Genomic DNA, 15,928 nt, shown 5'->3' with positions numbered 1-15,928 from the left:
GGTCGCTCATTGGCTGTCGGCGCCGCCGCCATTTCGCGCCCTGGTTCGGGCCCCTGAGTGGCGCAGCGCGGTGGGCGGCTCCGCCGCTCCGCCCGGTAACCGGGGAACGGCTGCCCCGACCTCTCCGGAGACGGCCCCGGGACCGCACCGCCGCTGTCCCGGCTCCCGCCCAGCGAGCAGGCGGGCCTCGAGCCCAGGCGTAAGAACCCAGCGGCACCCCGCCGGCCCTCACCCAGCTACCCAATCGGTGCCTCCAGCGGGTCTGACTGACAGCCGCCGCCGCCAGTCAGCGACGGTCGCCTCACTAGCCAGTCGGGAGGCAGCAGCGAGGCAGGGCGCCGAGCCTCCTTCCCACCCTCCTCGCGAGACGCGGGCGGGGCGGGCGGAAGGGCGGGTCACGTGGGGCGCGCTCCGCCTATCAGCGCGGTGAGGCGCGGGGTCGCCCCGGCTCCCGCCAAATACGAGCGGGAGCCCCCGGGGCGGGACCGGACGGGCCGGGCCGGGTCAGGTCAGGTCAGGCCAGGCCAGGCCAGGCCAGGCCGCCGCCGCCCGAGGAGCGGCCCGAGCCGCGGCCGCCGCCGTGACAGGTAGGGTCGAGCCGGGTGGGGCCGAGCCGGGGGCGCGGCGGGCCCGGGACGCGCTGTGTTTCCGGGCTGCGGGGTGCGTGGGGGGCCTTCCCGGGGTAACAAAGGAGGCCCCGGGAGCCGCCGCGCCCCGGAACCAGGCCCCGACCGGGCCCGTCGCCTCCTTCGTGCCCGAACTCCCCTCCCTTGGCGCGGGGGGCCGGTGTCCGGCGGGTGCCGGGAGCCCCTCAGCCGGGGGAGGGCCTGGCCCTGGCCCCTTTGTGCAGTCTCTCCCCGGGGCGAAGCGGGCCGCTCACCGGGACCATGTCACGGGAGTTTATTTGTTATTTGTTTTTCCCCTCGCAGCCATGGAGTGCAGAGACAAAGCGGCTGTTCCTGCGCGGAAGCTCGTGCAAGGTAAGACGAGAGGGAGCCTCTGTCGCCCTGAGAGCGCTGGGTCAGCGTCCGGCCTGGTTGCGTGAAATAGGTCGGCTTTGCTGTGATAAACCGGCCTCAAGGGCCTAATCTGTTTCGATCCTTGTGCTTGAGAAGTAATTAAATGCCCCGCTATTTGGTTCTTCCCCCCAGTGATTTGTACGAGGTGACTAAAACAATGAAACATTGTTGTTTCAGCTCGGTTGCCCTTCAAACGCTTGAATCCTGTCCCGAAGGAGAAGTACGATGCGGATTCAGAAGTCAAAAAAGTCAAGAGCTCACAGAGTGGTTTTGGTCCGAGTAAGGATTCCTCCCTGGACGCGTCGCATGCATCGCTGGACAACATGGAGAACGACTGCCAGCTGGATGCAGATGTGAATTTTTCTCCGAAACTCGTTAACAGAAAGGGTCCATTAGACCACTTTATACAGAAAAATACAAAAGATAACACAAATGAAACTGTAATTGTTATTGATCTGGTAAAGGACTCTGACCATAGACTGAGTGAGGGCGTAGACAAGAACGATTTTGATTCAAGAGCGTCTTCGTCTGTAGCTGTAACTAATGGCACGTTAGGAAAAGAGCTAAACCAGTTGAGCTGCTTGCGTTCAGCTCAGAGTAATCAAACGGATGATTCGATGGAGACTGATGCGCTGTGTGAAGCGGTAGCGAGTAAAGATGAAGATCTGGTAGATGGAATCCAGTTGTGCTCCGGGTTAACGGAGCATAGCAACCTGGAAAACACGAAGGGAAGCCAGAGCGAACTGAAGGACGTCATCTTTGAGGGGAAGATGCCTGTAGTGCTCCTGGAGGACATTATGACTGCGAAATCTCCCCGAGTCGCTTCTCTGGATGGAAGCGTCATGTCGGAAAATGAGACCATGGAATCGTCTCACGAAGGAGACTCTGGACTTACCAATTCCTCGCTAAGCTCTCGCTCTGTGAGCTCGCCTGAGGCGCAGCCTGCTGCAGAGACAAAGAGAAGTACTAGTCCCTTAGCTGCCTCAACGCCGGTTAGGAAGGTTGGTCTCTTTTCTTGGGTTGTTTTTTTAAAAGCTGTTGCATTGCAGGTAGGTTGTATGGTTTCCTGTGCTTGTAATGAAAAGGATGAATAGGATACTCACAAAGATCGTGAGAAGTGTGTGAAAGGTGGTGTTGGTTTATTAATAACATAACAATTATCGCCCTTTTGAATCGTCCTTTAAATCCTGTAGCTAAAGAATTTGAATCTTGCCTGGGTTTGAGCTGCTGGGGTATACGCATTGTGTGAATGTAACGTTACACTCTGTTACAGGTTCTTTTTAGACTTTGTTTTATGAACTGCTCTTGCAATGCGTGCCCTGGGACGTAGCATTTTGGTAGCTGGGTGAAGGACAGGATCCCAGAGCAGTTATGTCCATTGGGTGATGTTTTACAACCTCTGTTGTACCTCTGATGAAGCTGCTCTGATTACTGTGAGAGGACATTATCCAGGTACCGGTCAGTGCAGACACTTTTCCAGCTCTGAATTCTGCAGCTATGGCATAGAAAACGCTTTTAAGTTGTAACTACGGTGTATTGGTGGAACTGCAGATCGGAGTGTGAGGATGGAGGACGAGTTGGATGAGGCTCTGTCTCCCTGAACTGGGTGTACAGAGATTGTGCTCCCAGCCGTCTTGTTACGGGCGCGCTGTCGAGCGCGGGGACCTGCTTCAGGGAGAAGCTGCCGCACGTGCCGCGCTCCCAGGCACGTGTGAGGCTGCTGGGCAGCGAAGGCTGGAGCGCAGGAGGGAACACCTCAGTGTTAGCTCTATATGAGCTGATTTATTGTGATCTTGGTTCCAGTTTGGTAGCTCTGCTCCAGGAATCGACCCCAAACCATTGTGACTTTTGGTGCTGTAGCGAAGGGGAAGATTCAAAGGACAATGGTACCTGTGCAGGTGGCTGAAACATCCACGTGGCTCAAGTGCCTGCTCTCCTCAACCGCTTTGGGGAAGAGACGAGCAGAGGTGTGACGTGGGGGTTTCTCGGGGGGGCACAGTCACCCATGGTGAAGCAGAACAGCCCTGATGAATGTGCTTGGGTGCTGTAGCTGAGCCGCACCTACCGTCAGGCTGGACTCTGACCGGTGTACGTCTTCTGCTCAAATACATTGTTAGAGGGGAAGACGAGGAAGGTGTTGAGGGGTGGGTTGATGCTGTGCTGCCAGAGGTGGGGAACTGAGTCTGTGGCTTGGGTACATGAGTGTGAAGCAGCAGGTAGCCTTCCTGCCTATGTCATCCTGAGCCTTTTAAGAAAGCTTTTTAAACAATTCTCCCCCGGGGGTTTAAGGAGAAACTGTCCCACAGGTGAGGAAAAACCTCACTGGCGTGGAGGAGGTATGGATGAAGTAGCTGGGGCTTGGACCTCACGATGCGACAGCTCTTCCGTGTCTTCTACTGTGTGCTTATCGAGAAAAATGATAAACTCTTACACTGTTAAGACTCAGAATCTTTCATCTCTAAAATAAATACATAAACTCCAGCAGATGTGAAATATTTCCATTGTGGCAGAACAAACAGAAAAGGAGTACTTGAGTCCTGATGTAATGCAGGCAAGTTACTGGTTTCCTATGGCGTGAAGTGAGGCTGGAACAGCTCTCGTGCTGCTTGCCAGGAGGGGACGTCTGCAGCCTGTATTTGTTCTCCCAGGTGGAAACAGCTCAGGTAAACTAAAGCTCCCAGGTGAAAGAACTCTTGTTTTGTGTCAGATAAGTACAGAATCTCCTGACGCAGCTTTGCACTGTGTAAACTTCGAGGTCCACAAGTACAGAAAATAAAGGAGTTGGTCTGTAGTAGCCTGTTAATCACAGGGTGCCTTACGCTGCGAATGGCAGGAGAAGGAAGAGGGGGATACAAGAAACCAAGCCACGGTATGCTGAAATATTGGCAAATGAAGTCTTTGACCAGTTTATAAACAATGCTCTTAAAATACCTTTTGTCCCCCCTATAAATAACAGCTTTAAGAGAAATGAGAAGTGTGAGCTGTTGGGAACTTAGGGTTGGTGCGCTGGTGCTAGTGGAAGAGCGAGAGGGCTGCAATTACAAGAAGAAACAGCATTAAATATGGATAATAGTCCCTGTATCGGGAAGTTATAGTTAAATATCTTAGCAAGAGTAAGTGGTAGGATGCAAAACCCAAAAAGTTTAACTTGATGGAAGTGACTTTGCCATAATTAAATGTTCTCTGTTGCGCTCTTGTGATTTGGAGCAGCTCTAGCTTCTGTTTGTTTTTCTGCACACGATATTCCCTTGCAAATGATACTTTCGAACCGAGCAGGCCAGAGGGATTTGTTTATGCAAAACTTAGTAACACGAGGACTTGATGTAATCTGAAGCGTTTAGATATATTCTGACTTAAATGTAGATCAGTGAGATTAGGTATGCTTGAACTGTGTTCTTACATCCTCTGCTGAAGGAATGCTGGTGTTGCTGGATGTACTAATCTGCAAGAACAACGTCAAGATAATTCGGACGAAGCTTGCTGTTCTTTTAGTAGGAGTTCTAGTGCCTCGTGGGAAGGGGATGATGTGGATCTCTAAAACTTGCATTTTGTAATTCCAGGTATCTCAGAAATCCCACAAAAGTTCGGCGGAGAAGGAGAAGCTGAGATTGCAAAGAGTAAGGCATTTTCACTGACCTAGAAAGTTAACCTGCTCTGCTTTTGCACTGAATAGTAAGCAAAGCCCATTGCGTTCTCGTCTTAGTCCACTCAGAGCATCTCTTTTCCTGGTTTTCCTCACTGATGAATATGGAAGGATCTTAATGCATGCAGTTAAAGTACTTGGCTCGTTCCAGAGCTCCTTAATGCATACGTAATGAAGTGTGGGTGGCCTGCACTGCATTTTCCTGCACTTTGCGACGAGATTAAGAAACTGTGAATGTTGCTGACTGCTTGTCAAAATGCTTCCCAGAATTTTTTCAAACCCTTCCTGAGAGGGTAGGTGCAGCCTGCTAAGTGGACAGGTCCAAGGGAAATCTTAGAGCCTGCTGTTTGAGGCTGGTTCTTGCTTCGTCGTTCTCACCCTTCCCCCTTTTTAAGCCACAAACCGTAGGGTCTGTTCTGCGTTAATAAGCGAGGCGAATGGGCCGCGGTGTTTACGGCTTGCTGAAGAACCTGTTGGATGTCACTGCTGGAAACGCTCAAGCTCCGGGCTCGGCTCGCTTGGCTGCAGCTAGTCAGCAAACTCTGTCCCGTGACAAAACGGCGGCGCGATAATTTTGCTGTCCATTCTGCTTTCAGTCATAAAATCCTAAATATAAAGGAGGCGGATGGCTCGTGTGGAGTTCCTGAACAATCAGTGCTTCAGGAGAGGGCTTTGCCTGCTGGAAAAGTGGGTGCTGTTTTAGCTGCCGTGGGGAAGGCCTGTGCTTGTGAATTCTTACTGTGTTTCTTAGTAGCTAGTTCATAAAGTTGGTAGGGGACCACGGTGTGTTTTCTATAAGCTGTGTGTGGTCGAGCCTGCTCCTGAGATGCTTGCTTTTTACAGTGCCCCATGTAGAAGTCCAGTCTGTTGTGTTCTTCCATCCTATATGTATGTTAAAAATAGCAGTAATGTGAGGGAGAGATGAGAATGGAAGCTTTATTATGCTAAAAATTAAATGGACCCACCAGTCTTGCTGTTAGCTTCACACCACTTTCCAAACTACCTGGTAGATTTTCACTGGTTACCATGACTCAGTTCTGACAATATTAAGGGGTTTTGTGTTTGTTTTTTTTACCATTGGCACCATTTTGTATGCTGGTTGCCTTCTGCAGTGATTTGTACATTGTGACACTGTTCAGTAAGTCTTGACGCTGCCAAGAAGAGATGTGAAATAAATAAAACAAAACTGAAAATACACAGTGAGGGTATTTGTGTGTCTGAGCGCAGACATACCCTGGTTTCCTGGTGAAGTCACCAATGTCTACAACTCAGGGGAGCGATCTTTTACCTATTTTTTTGTAAGCATTCCACACTCTCCTTTATGGATCAGTAGACCCGTAATGAGAATTTCAGTTGCCTTGGGAGGAAATGCTGTCGACAGCAACGCTTTCCGTGTCATCTTCCCTTCGTTACTCCCATAGTGCCCCTTAAATAAGCTTAGAGTGCCCAGTGGTGTCTGATTGTATAGCATGGACTAAAACAAGTGACAACTTTTTTGTGAGCTCCAGGCCTTACAAAGCAGCAGCACAATCCAGTTTGGAGACTCGCGTTACTGCCTGAGATGGTGAAAAACGTTGTCAGAAAACGCTTATGGGTTTATAATGCAAAATCGGGTGAAACTTGCTTTTCAAACTTACGCCGTGGTAGCCCTGCATTGATAGAAAAGTGTGAAAGCTTAGCTCATGAGGTATGTATTTCCAAAGCACATATTTTGGAAACAATCTGAAATCTTATCTTAAATTAAAAAATAATTTTTTAAAATTCCCACATGATTTACCATAACACGACATTGCTAATGAAGATGACTCAAGTATAAAACAAGCAGAATACAAAGCTTTCCTTGATGCTTAGAAAATGAAAACGCCTCCATTTATTACGAGAAATTGAACAATGAGTGCCCTCGGAGAGCCAGGACAAGGTAGTTCAACAGGTAGCTGAGGTTAATGACCCAGAGTCCTGTGAGAGCTGGAAACAGCAGGTCAGGCGCTGCACGGGTGCAAGGCTTTACTCGAGCATCTCGGATGAAGCAATGAAGTCCTTGTGCTCCAGTTTTTAGGCCAGCAGCTCTTGCTGTGCACAGACAGGCAGCTCGCTTAACGGCTTGTTTCTGACCCAGGATCAGGAGCGCGCAGACAAGCTGCAGAAGCTGCAAGCAGAAAGGGAGGAAAAGGGAAGGCTGAAAGAAGAAGCGAAAGCTGCAAAGGAGCGAGCCAAGGAGGAGGCAAAGAAGAAGAAAGAAGAGGAGAAAGAGTTGAAAGAGAAAGAAAGGAGAGAAAAGAAGGAAAAAGAAGAAAAGGAGAAAGCGGAGAAGCTGCGAGTGAAGGAGGAGAAACGCAAGGAGAGGCAGGAAGCTTTAGAGTAAGTGGTTTGGTTCTGTGGGTCCTGGAGAGTAACGTGTAATGGTGTGAGCACCTTTCCATACTCAACTGTGCCTTCTTGAGGCTGTACTGGTCAAACAGCACCTGCCTCTCTGTCACAGGATATATTTTAAATGCTTCAAAGCCTGTCTACACCAGAGCGCAGTCTCAGCAGTACTTTGTGCTTTCAGGCTGACCTGGGCTGCTGGTGTGAAATGGCTGAAAAGAGCTGTCATGCTCGGCTGAGCTTTCCCTTCGTGGCCAGTCTCGCCTGTACTTTTGCAGTTTGCTGGCACTGGTGCCCTGTCTGTTGAGGAAGTTGCTTGTAACTTGATAATACCATAAATACCCCTTCCTAGTATTGAGGGAATCTTGGAGCAGCTTAGCTATTTTGTGGCTAAAACAGGTCAATATTTGCTCTCGAAGGAATGAAGAGAGTCTTTTGTACGCTTAACCGAGTATGGCCCTTGACTGAATTAATAGATTATCTTCTTGCCTCACGTGGTGGGGGCTTAGTCAAGGTCTGAGGCTTCTCACCTCGTCCTCAGTGCAAGTAAACACGTCATGATTTGTGACCATTAAAATGAACTTTATCTTAAAGGGCAAAACTTGAGGAGAAGAGAAAGAAAGAAGAGGAGAAACGGTTAAGAGAAGAAGAAAAGGTAAATGCTTTCTCTAGCTTGTCTCTAGATTCTTCTGCTACGGTGAAATGATGTTAATGGGCTCCCTGGCACCCTGCCGACGGCGGCTGAGCCGCTCGCAGCAGGGCCCGTGCAGCTCCTGTGGTTCTCCAGGGCAGCGTGTGCCCTGCCTCGGTGCCCCTTGGGAGGGAGCAGCTCCATCCGGGGAGCAGCCAGCCCAGGCTGACCTGGGGGTGCTGCTCCACCAGTTACACCCTGCAGGTTTCTCGTCTGTCAGTTCCGTGCGTGTCGGTGTCTTTGCGTTCAGCTGTTAGAAGTCTTTTCTGCGTTTGTTTTTTCAATGCGACGGAGTGAACTCTCTGCTTTGTCTTGGCAAGGACAGTGGAATCCCCATAGCTGTGTTAGAGAAGACAATCGGGTTTTTGTTCGGTTGTGGGAGCTGGTGAATGACTGAACTTTGCTTTATGCCTCACTAGATTTGAAGTTGGGTCATGCATGAGCTCACCTTGAATGATAAGGCCTTGTCCTACCTTTGTGTTTGTAATTTGCATTTTAATTCTGATTTCAGCGTATTAATGCACAGAAAGCAGAAATTACGAGGTTCTTCCAGAAACCAAAGACTCCACAAGCCCCGAAGGTGAGGTATTGCTTTCCTGTGTTTTGCTGCTCTGTCATAAGTTGTCTTCTAACCAAGACACCGCTTTCCTTCTCATCTGTCCATTAGAGCTCCTTAGGTGGACAAAGCATTAGTATTTCTTCCTGATTTCAGAACTGTAAAGGATTTGGAAAAAAGTCTGTGACCAGAGCAGAGACTACGGAAGTTTGTAGTTGCTGTAGTAAAAATCTCAGCTCTGTCTTCTTCTGCATTGGCTGTAAAGCCCAAGACTCCCTTGTGAAGATCTGTTGGTCTCTAGATAGGAAGGGCTTAACCTAAACCTTCACTCAAACCTCAGTGCCTTGTGCCGAGTGTGTCGGTGCTGCAGTTTCTCAGGTGTTCAGACCCTAACGATCCTCGCTTAATGTTTCAGATTCTTGCTGGCTCTTGTGGAAAGTTTGCTCCTTTTGAAATTAAGGAGAACATGGTCTTAGCTCCCCTCTGTCGTATTGCCCTGGACCCAGACTTCTTAGAACAGCTGGATAAGCTCCTGCGTGCACAGAACAGTGACGTCTCTTTCTTGAGGGATCTAAAGTGTCGTAAACCACGTAAAACTGGACCTACTTTTGTCAGGAACAGTGCCGACATAGTAAACAGGTTAGTCTGTGTTTCGGGGGTTTTCTTCACTTTTTTTTGTTTAGATAATGAGCTGCAGAATGCTGTTGAGGTTTATTCTAATATTGGCAATGATGGAAAGATGGAGCTTGTCTTTGAATATTTATTTTGGATGAGAGTTGTTTCCCCAGGGAGCAGCACATTACGATGTAGATTTCCTTCACATCATGAGATGGTTCTCAAATCCTTCCCTGCAGGAAATCGTGTGCTTCAGGCAGCTGCCTTTCAGCACTGGGCACCATTAGCCCTTAGTGGTGTTTGTCTTTGATAGTTTTAAAAAGTAAATCTGCTGATAGCTAAAACAGAGGTGGTGTTAAGGAGGGAGGTGGCTTGTCTGGAGCTCATCTTCTTGCAGAAGAATTGGGAGAGCCGGTTCTAAGGAGCTTGAGCTTTGGGTTTGTGGCTGAGCTGGAGCTTTCTGTAAGATGTTTTCCTGAGCAGCAGGGATGTGTCCTGCAAGTCCTGAAGATGTCTCTTGTTTTAACAGTGACGTGGTGGTTGTGGATAACTGCAAAACAGATGCTGTTCCTGAAAGGGGGAAGTTTGGTAGAATGAAACTTCTGCAGTTCTGCGAGAATCACCGTCCTGCGTACTGGGGCACATGGAACAAGAAAACCACTATGATCCGTCCCAGGAACCCTTGGTCAAAGGACAGTGTAAGCACCTCCCGGGCAGTGTAGTTGGATTCTCTGCTTTCTTTGTGCTTGTGGAGTGAATGTGCGGTTGGCCAAGTTCACTTGTTCTCTGGGATTTCTGACCCACTTGCTTCTTCCCTCTTGCTGCTGAGTTTTGAAACCCTGAATGGGTCTGGCGTCGTGCTTTCAAGTTATTTACAGAAATGGCATGTTGGCGTTTCTTCTAGAAACTACTGGACTATGAAGTAGATAGTGATGAAGAATGGGAAGAGGAGGAGCCCGGAGAAAGTCTCTCCCATAGTGAAGGGGTAAGAATTCTGCGTGCTGAGAAACAGCTTTCTGAACCAACTGCACTTGTCAGTGTGATTTCTAATAAGCAGAGTTTATTTTTAGGATGATGAAGAGGAGGGAGAGGATGAAGATGATGACGATGGGTTTTTTGTACCCCATGGGTACCTATCTGAAGATGAAGGAGTGACAGAAGTAAGTGAACTGGGTGTCACTGGATTTCTGTCTCTGTTTGCAATGAATCCTGTAATATTGGCAGAGGAGGCACGCGCGTAGTCTTGGCAGCGACGTGACTCGTCTCAGATCTGCACGGTTCGGGAGCAGACTTCTGTAGCTCGGGGAACACAGTAAAAAGCTGGGTTTAAAAAGCTTTTGTTTCTCCTGGAATGGATTTATCGAGTTGTTTCTCGCCTGTGGCTTTAGGAGTGCGATCCGGAGAATCAGAAGGTTCGTCAGAAGCTGAAAGCAAAGGAGTGGGACGAGCTGTTGGCCAAGGGGAAGAGGTTCCATGTTCTACAGCCTGTGAAAATTGGCTGTGTCTGGGAAAGTGCAGAAAATGACAGCGGCGCAAACGCAGACCTAAAGGTTCTCCAGCAGTTCACAGCGTGTGTCCTGGAGTCGCCTGTTGCAGAGGAAGAACAGCAGATACAGAAATGTAGTAAAAAAAGAGCAAAAGATCAGCAAAGTAAGACCTGAACAGCTAAATAGTTGTACTTACACACTGTTGTACTCTGGAGCTAATAGGTTTTTGTATTCTGTCAAATTCAGAATGACTTGTTTATGACAAGTCTGAAATCGGAGGAATCTCTGTGAGAGTTCTTAGAAAGGAGTTTTCCAGTATTGTGTCCAGTATGGCCTTGGTTATGCTCTGCAAAAACTCTCGCTCTAGATCATCTAGGAAACAAAGCCAGCAAGGCTTCAGTAGACGCAGATTTAGGACTGCTCACTTGAAGTGCTCGAGCCCATTGACCTGTTTGTTGCTCAGGGGAAGAGGGTGTAGTTTGTGTGACAGGTTTCAGTACCGAGTATCGCCCGTGTGTGATTAACACAGGGGTGTGAATAATGCACGTAAAGGCTAGAACAGGGGTTGATGCTCTCCTTCAGGGGGTCTTTACAATTTGGGGTGACTTTTCTACATCGAATTTATCTCCTGTTACAATCCTGCATCTAAAACTGATCTCAGCCTGTTTGTTGTCCTGCTGGAGCGTGTGTACTGCTCGGTTGTGTCAGCCTGGCTTTTCTCAACCTTTAAATGGTTCTTCCCCGCAACCTTTCTTCTCCACAGTCCTTGGCCAGCTCCTGCCACTGCTGCATGGCAACGTGAACGGGAGCAAAGTGATCATCCAGGAATTCCAGGAGTGCTGCCGGCAAGGACTGTTCAGTGACGTGACTGCAGCCGCCGACTGTAGCGACACGAGCCCCGCCAGCCCGCACGCCTCCCGGCCGCAGACGCCTGTTGGCGAGGACAGCGGTGTCCCTTCCAAAGCCAGGCTAAAGCGAATCATTTCTGAGAACTCGGTGTACGAGAAGAGACCCGAATATCGGATGTGCTGGTACGTCCACTCGGAGGTGCTGAAGAGTTTTGATCAAGAGCATCTCCCCGTCCCTTGTCAGTGGAACTATGTCACACAAGTCCCTTCTTCAGGGAAGGAGGAGGGTGGCGGTGTGCCAAGCGCGGTGGCCCTGCAGACCACCCCCATGTCGGTGAAGAGGAAGCCCACCGGAAGCATGTCCATCACGAAATTCATGAAAAGGCCTCGGGATGCGGGACAGGTGAGTTGCCGTTGCGGTGTTCTTCCCCAGTAAAGAACGACGGGGACGTAGCTGTGCGTCTTCGGTAGGCGGGCGGCCTGGTGCGCCTCCCAGATGGGCCTAGATCTGCCGTAAGCAGAGTCAAAATAGGAAGCTACAGATCTTCATTCAAAAAGGGTCTTTTTGTGGGGAAAGGAGTGAAATTATGTGACTCGAAAGAGGTGGGGTTCTTTTGTGCCTCTCTAGCTTGGACTGTCTGTTCCATTTGAAATGTTGCTCCCCTGCTGTTCTTCCATTTTCTGCTATTTGGCAGTGATTGCATCCAAGCTGTGAATAGTTTCTGAGTGTCTGCTTGGCCTTGGTTTTACAGCTGTAGATAATTTGTATGCAGGTTTTTATGTGTGTGTATGGCTGCCAGATGTATAGCCGGAGCTGGGGACTTACATCAGTTGCATGTGTACTGATTAAATGTGGTTCCTAAGTGCTGCAACTCAACCCATAATAGTCTGTAAAGTCTCTGGCTTATGCTGTCATAAATAAAGCTGAATTTCAAGAGCTGGTTTAAAAATATAATAATTCATAGGAACGAAATGAGATGGATTTGGAGGAGTTGCTACTCCAGCTCTCAGCTTTGTTGTGGTCTTCCTGTCATTTGCTTCTGCTTTTCAGGGCAACCACAGGTAGTTTTAAGAGCTTAATCACCCGAAAGGATGACTGAAAAGTATGTGATCGTTGCTTTAGCTGTGTGATCCTCTGTCGTGCGTTTAAGGCAGTGAGGCTTCAGGTCCTGAAGCTGGGTGTTAGCAGCCGTTTGCCTCCAAACCTACAGGTAGGACAGGGTTTGCACTGTCAGTGGATTTATGCCTCGTTCCCTGTGGACAAGGGGGTGAGGAAAGAAGCCACCGACAAGGCTTTTAGTGTTTTTTCTTCCCACTTTATTCTTGGCTTCTTTGGCTTGTCTACTGAAAAAGCTCTGCATTCAAGTATTGATAGGGATCAGAGACTTGTGAGAAGCTGTTCAGCCCCCGAACTCCATCTGCTTGTGTTTTTGATTATACACTACATCAAGGCAGAGATAAAAAATCTCTGCTTGGCACCCACTGGAAATTCTGCTTATAACCGACTACTTGAGCAGAAATAGCGAAACAAAGGCTTTGAGTAGAACGACATCACCAGCCTGATTTCTTCAAAGCTCTCGAAAGCCTCTTAAAGCTGCCCTTGGGAGGTGCGGCACAGTGGAGCTCGGCGCAAGGGTGTCAGCGCCCTGAAAGCCTTTCATGCCTGACGTCTAAATCAGCGCTGCTCAGGTACTGAGATCCCATCCGTCCTGTCGAGCGAGGCTGGAGCTCGGGGAGAGCCCAGGAACAACTGGCAGGTCAAGGCTGCCAGGTTCTCCACCCCTGGCACGTGTTACTGTGCCACGAAGCTCATGCCAAGGCTCGTGCAGGTAAAGGTGCTCTTAGATAAGCTGTGGAGAGAGAAGAACTCGGTATCAAAGCAGTACCTGCACGCGTGTAGGAGGGGAATACTTAACCTGACAACTGTGACTTTAAGGAAGGATGTAAATTTTATAATTTCTCGTGGAACAGCTTGTAGGGGGTGGGGACCAGGTTCTAGGTCTGAGATTTTCATTCCACAGTTTCAGTTGAGGGGGGGAAAAAAAAACCCAAAAAAACACTTGCAGCTGTTCAATGCTGGGCAACTTCAGTTTGTATCACTCCTTTTATTATTTTTCTTGATTCAAAGTGAGTCGTTTGTGCTACTCTTGTGGCAGCAAATAGGGTCACCAAGGGATGAACTGTCACCCCTCCCTGCAGAAAAGCTAATTGGCAAAGATGAGGAGGAGTTTGGGGAAGAACGGGCTTCAGACTTGACAAGCAAAAGTCCTTTTCCATCTCCAGAAGGAAGAAAGCATCCAAAATAATCAGCAGAGCGGGGAGAGATTTCCCTTCCAAAAAACCAACAAAACTGAGTCAGATTTCAATTAAGGCTTTTCGATGCGTAGGCTGTTCATCGCATTGTGTCACAGCAAAACATCTTGGAGCAGCAGCTCAGCATCCTTCCTGCGGTGCCGTTGCAGTCGAGGTCTTTGATCAAAAGTCAGTGTCTGCTGAAGCTGGGGGTAGTTGATTTTTCTTCCCTACAAACGTGCCCAGGTGATGAGACTGCGCTGAGAAGCGCCCGCTGCGGTCCTTCACAGCACGGCTTGGTCTCTCCCCTTAGCACCGCCGGCTTGCTGATACACAGCTCGTACCTTTTTTTTTTTTTTTTTCCTTAAGGCTGAAGCTGCAGAGATGGATGGGTTTCAGGCAGACACCGAGGAAGATGAGGAAGATGATGACTGCATGATTGTGGATATACAGCCAGGCAAAGGTGGGAAAATCAGTTGGTAGCAGTCTCTTGGCAGATGCTCCTTCCCACAAGGGAGAGTGCGACGGAGTGGGAACGGTGTGTGGCTAAGCCTGTTGCTGTTCTTCTGTCACTTATTTTCCACGAAGCCTTGTGCTCTTCTCTGCAGATGTTTTATTCTAGGTTCTTCTCCGGTGTTGGTGTTTTATAATAGATGCTTCTTTGGGTTTTATGGTCTGCTCTTGCCCTTTCTTCCCTCCTCCCTTCAGTTGAGTAAACAGCGCAAAGCGCTTGTGCCTAGCGTTTGGCTGCCAGTGGTACCATTTTTTTTTTTCTGGTAAGAAAAGTGAACGTGGGGGTCAGGATCAGCAGGTCCCCTCACTAGTGGTGAATGTTGCCGAGCAGGGCTGGTCTCTGGGGCGTGCATACTGGTGTTCAGAGCCCTTCCAGGACTGGCAGGGTCTGGAGCGTAACTTCCCCTCTGCTGCCTGCTTGAAGCCTTAGGTGCACGCTGAATTGGCTGTGCTGAAGGGAATAATAACCAGGTGCTCGGGTGTTTGACAGGTCAGGGCTCTGACCAACGCTGCGCAGCTTTGCACTGGAATCTAAGCAGTTGCTGGTGTTTGTGTCCCAGTTGTCCACTGGGACAGAGCTTTCAAAGCTCCACTGCTGTAGTGTATCCTTTTGGAAACAGTGGGATGAGGATGTGGAGCAGCTCCTTTCATCCCGGCGAGGCTTTAACCGTACGTACTTGATCATACAGATCAATGACTTGGCACCAACCACGTGATGTGCATTCAGCTCCTCTAAACCACTTTCAAAACCTCCGAGCCCTTTCTTGCTGCTCTCACAATGCTTCTGGTGCAACCTGAATTAAGGAGAGTGGGGTTTTTGTGTGGGCAGCTCCTCGAATTGACAGATAAGGGCTCGAGCATATTCCCGAAGCCTGAAATTCTATAGAGTGACCCACTCTAGACATATCTGGGTTCTCCTTTCTGTCTCAGCCGGTGCTACATTCCTCCTCTCGCCTTCCGTAACAGCTGTTTGACAAGAAGCTTTGCAGTTAATCTTAAGCTGCTTTTGCTTATTACAAGGCTGCAGTGAGATGAAAGCCTTGCTTCAGGTTTGTCACCTCGTGTTCTGAGGACGGGGATGCTGTTCAGTAGCTTGCCTTCCCCGGGCTCTGTTGACACACATGCAGCTGTATTTGTTTAGCTCTGCCAGAGTCTAAAGCACTGAAAAGATTATGAAGATCCTTTCTGTGGTTGAAGTGATTTTATTCTGGATTGATGTTAAGTCAATATTAAAACCAGTTTTTAAATAGTATTGAAAAGGAGACTAGCAACAGATATGAGCAGACAAGCTAAGGCAGGTGAAGCATATAGTAACCAAATTCTACTAGATTAACGAGTATATTAAATTAAAAAAAACCCACAAAACAAAAAAAAAACCCAAACCCAACACATTTTCTCCTTTGCAGATTCTACGTTGGTGGTTACTGAAACAGCTTCAGGATCCAGTGGCACAAGAGCCGCTCACCAGGACACCAGCGTGGTCAGCCCACCTAAGACAGTTTGAGACCTAAATGCCTACTAACTTCTCTGTATGTATGTAGAATGAGTTAGAAAATTTTAAACCTTGTGTATCTTCGAACAAGATACTTGAAAGTATTCCATATTTCTTGTAAAGAGAAGACAGCACTTTGTTCTGCTTCAGACCAGATGGAAGCTTAAAGTTTTAGTCCTAGTTTTTAGCTTAAAAAAATGCTGCGTATTAATCTGTCCTTAATAAAGCATTATTGAAATTTTGATACTTCTTTGTAATGGAAGGTATCTAAGTTATCTCTAAAACTAGTGGAGGGATTTTGAAATAAGCTTATTGTGATGCCACTGGGGGAATGACTCTGTTCATAAGGTTGTACAGCATGGCCTTGGGTATAAATGATGTACAATTATATTTGAATTTATGCTATCT

At 48.5% G+C, this 15,928-nt stretch overlaps 1 protein-coding gene across 2 annotated transcripts; it reads left to right on the top strand.

Moving 5' to 3' along the window:
• The first annotated feature begins 30 nt into the window (after positions 1-30).
• Positions 31-15,897, top strand: CHAF1A (chromatin assembly factor 1 subunit A). Of its 2 annotated transcripts, none has more exons than XM_075444471.1 (15): positions 31-199; positions 930-980; positions 1,197-2,020; positions 4,580-4,636; positions 6,779-7,020; positions 7,621-7,681; positions 8,229-8,297; positions 8,689-8,912; positions 9,418-9,586; positions 9,793-9,873; positions 9,959-10,048; positions 10,277-10,538; positions 11,139-11,626; positions 13,885-13,978; positions 15,435-15,897. In XM_075444471.1, exons 2-15 carry the CDS (start codon positions 932-934, stop codon positions 15,530-15,532), a joined length of 2,808 nt encoding a protein of 935 aa, XP_075300586.1. In that variant the 5' UTR covers positions 31-199; positions 930-931; the 3' UTR covers positions 15,533-15,897. The 2 variants fall into 2 exon arrangements, with proteins under 2 accessions (XP_075300586.1, XP_075300587.1); XM_075444472.1 differs by lacking the exon at positions 31-199 and adding an exon at positions 472-587.
• Positions 15,898-15,928: the final 31 nt, after the last annotated feature.

Source organism: Opisthocomus hoazin, chromosome 27, assembly GCF_030867145.1.
Source record: "Opisthocomus hoazin isolate bOpiHoa1 chromosome 27, bOpiHoa1.hap1, whole genome shotgun sequence".
In the NCBI taxonomy this organism is placed as follows: Eukaryota; Metazoa; Chordata; class Aves; order Opisthocomiformes; family Opisthocomidae; genus Opisthocomus; species Opisthocomus hoazin.
This window is presented reverse-complemented; position numbering and strand designations above follow the sequence as displayed.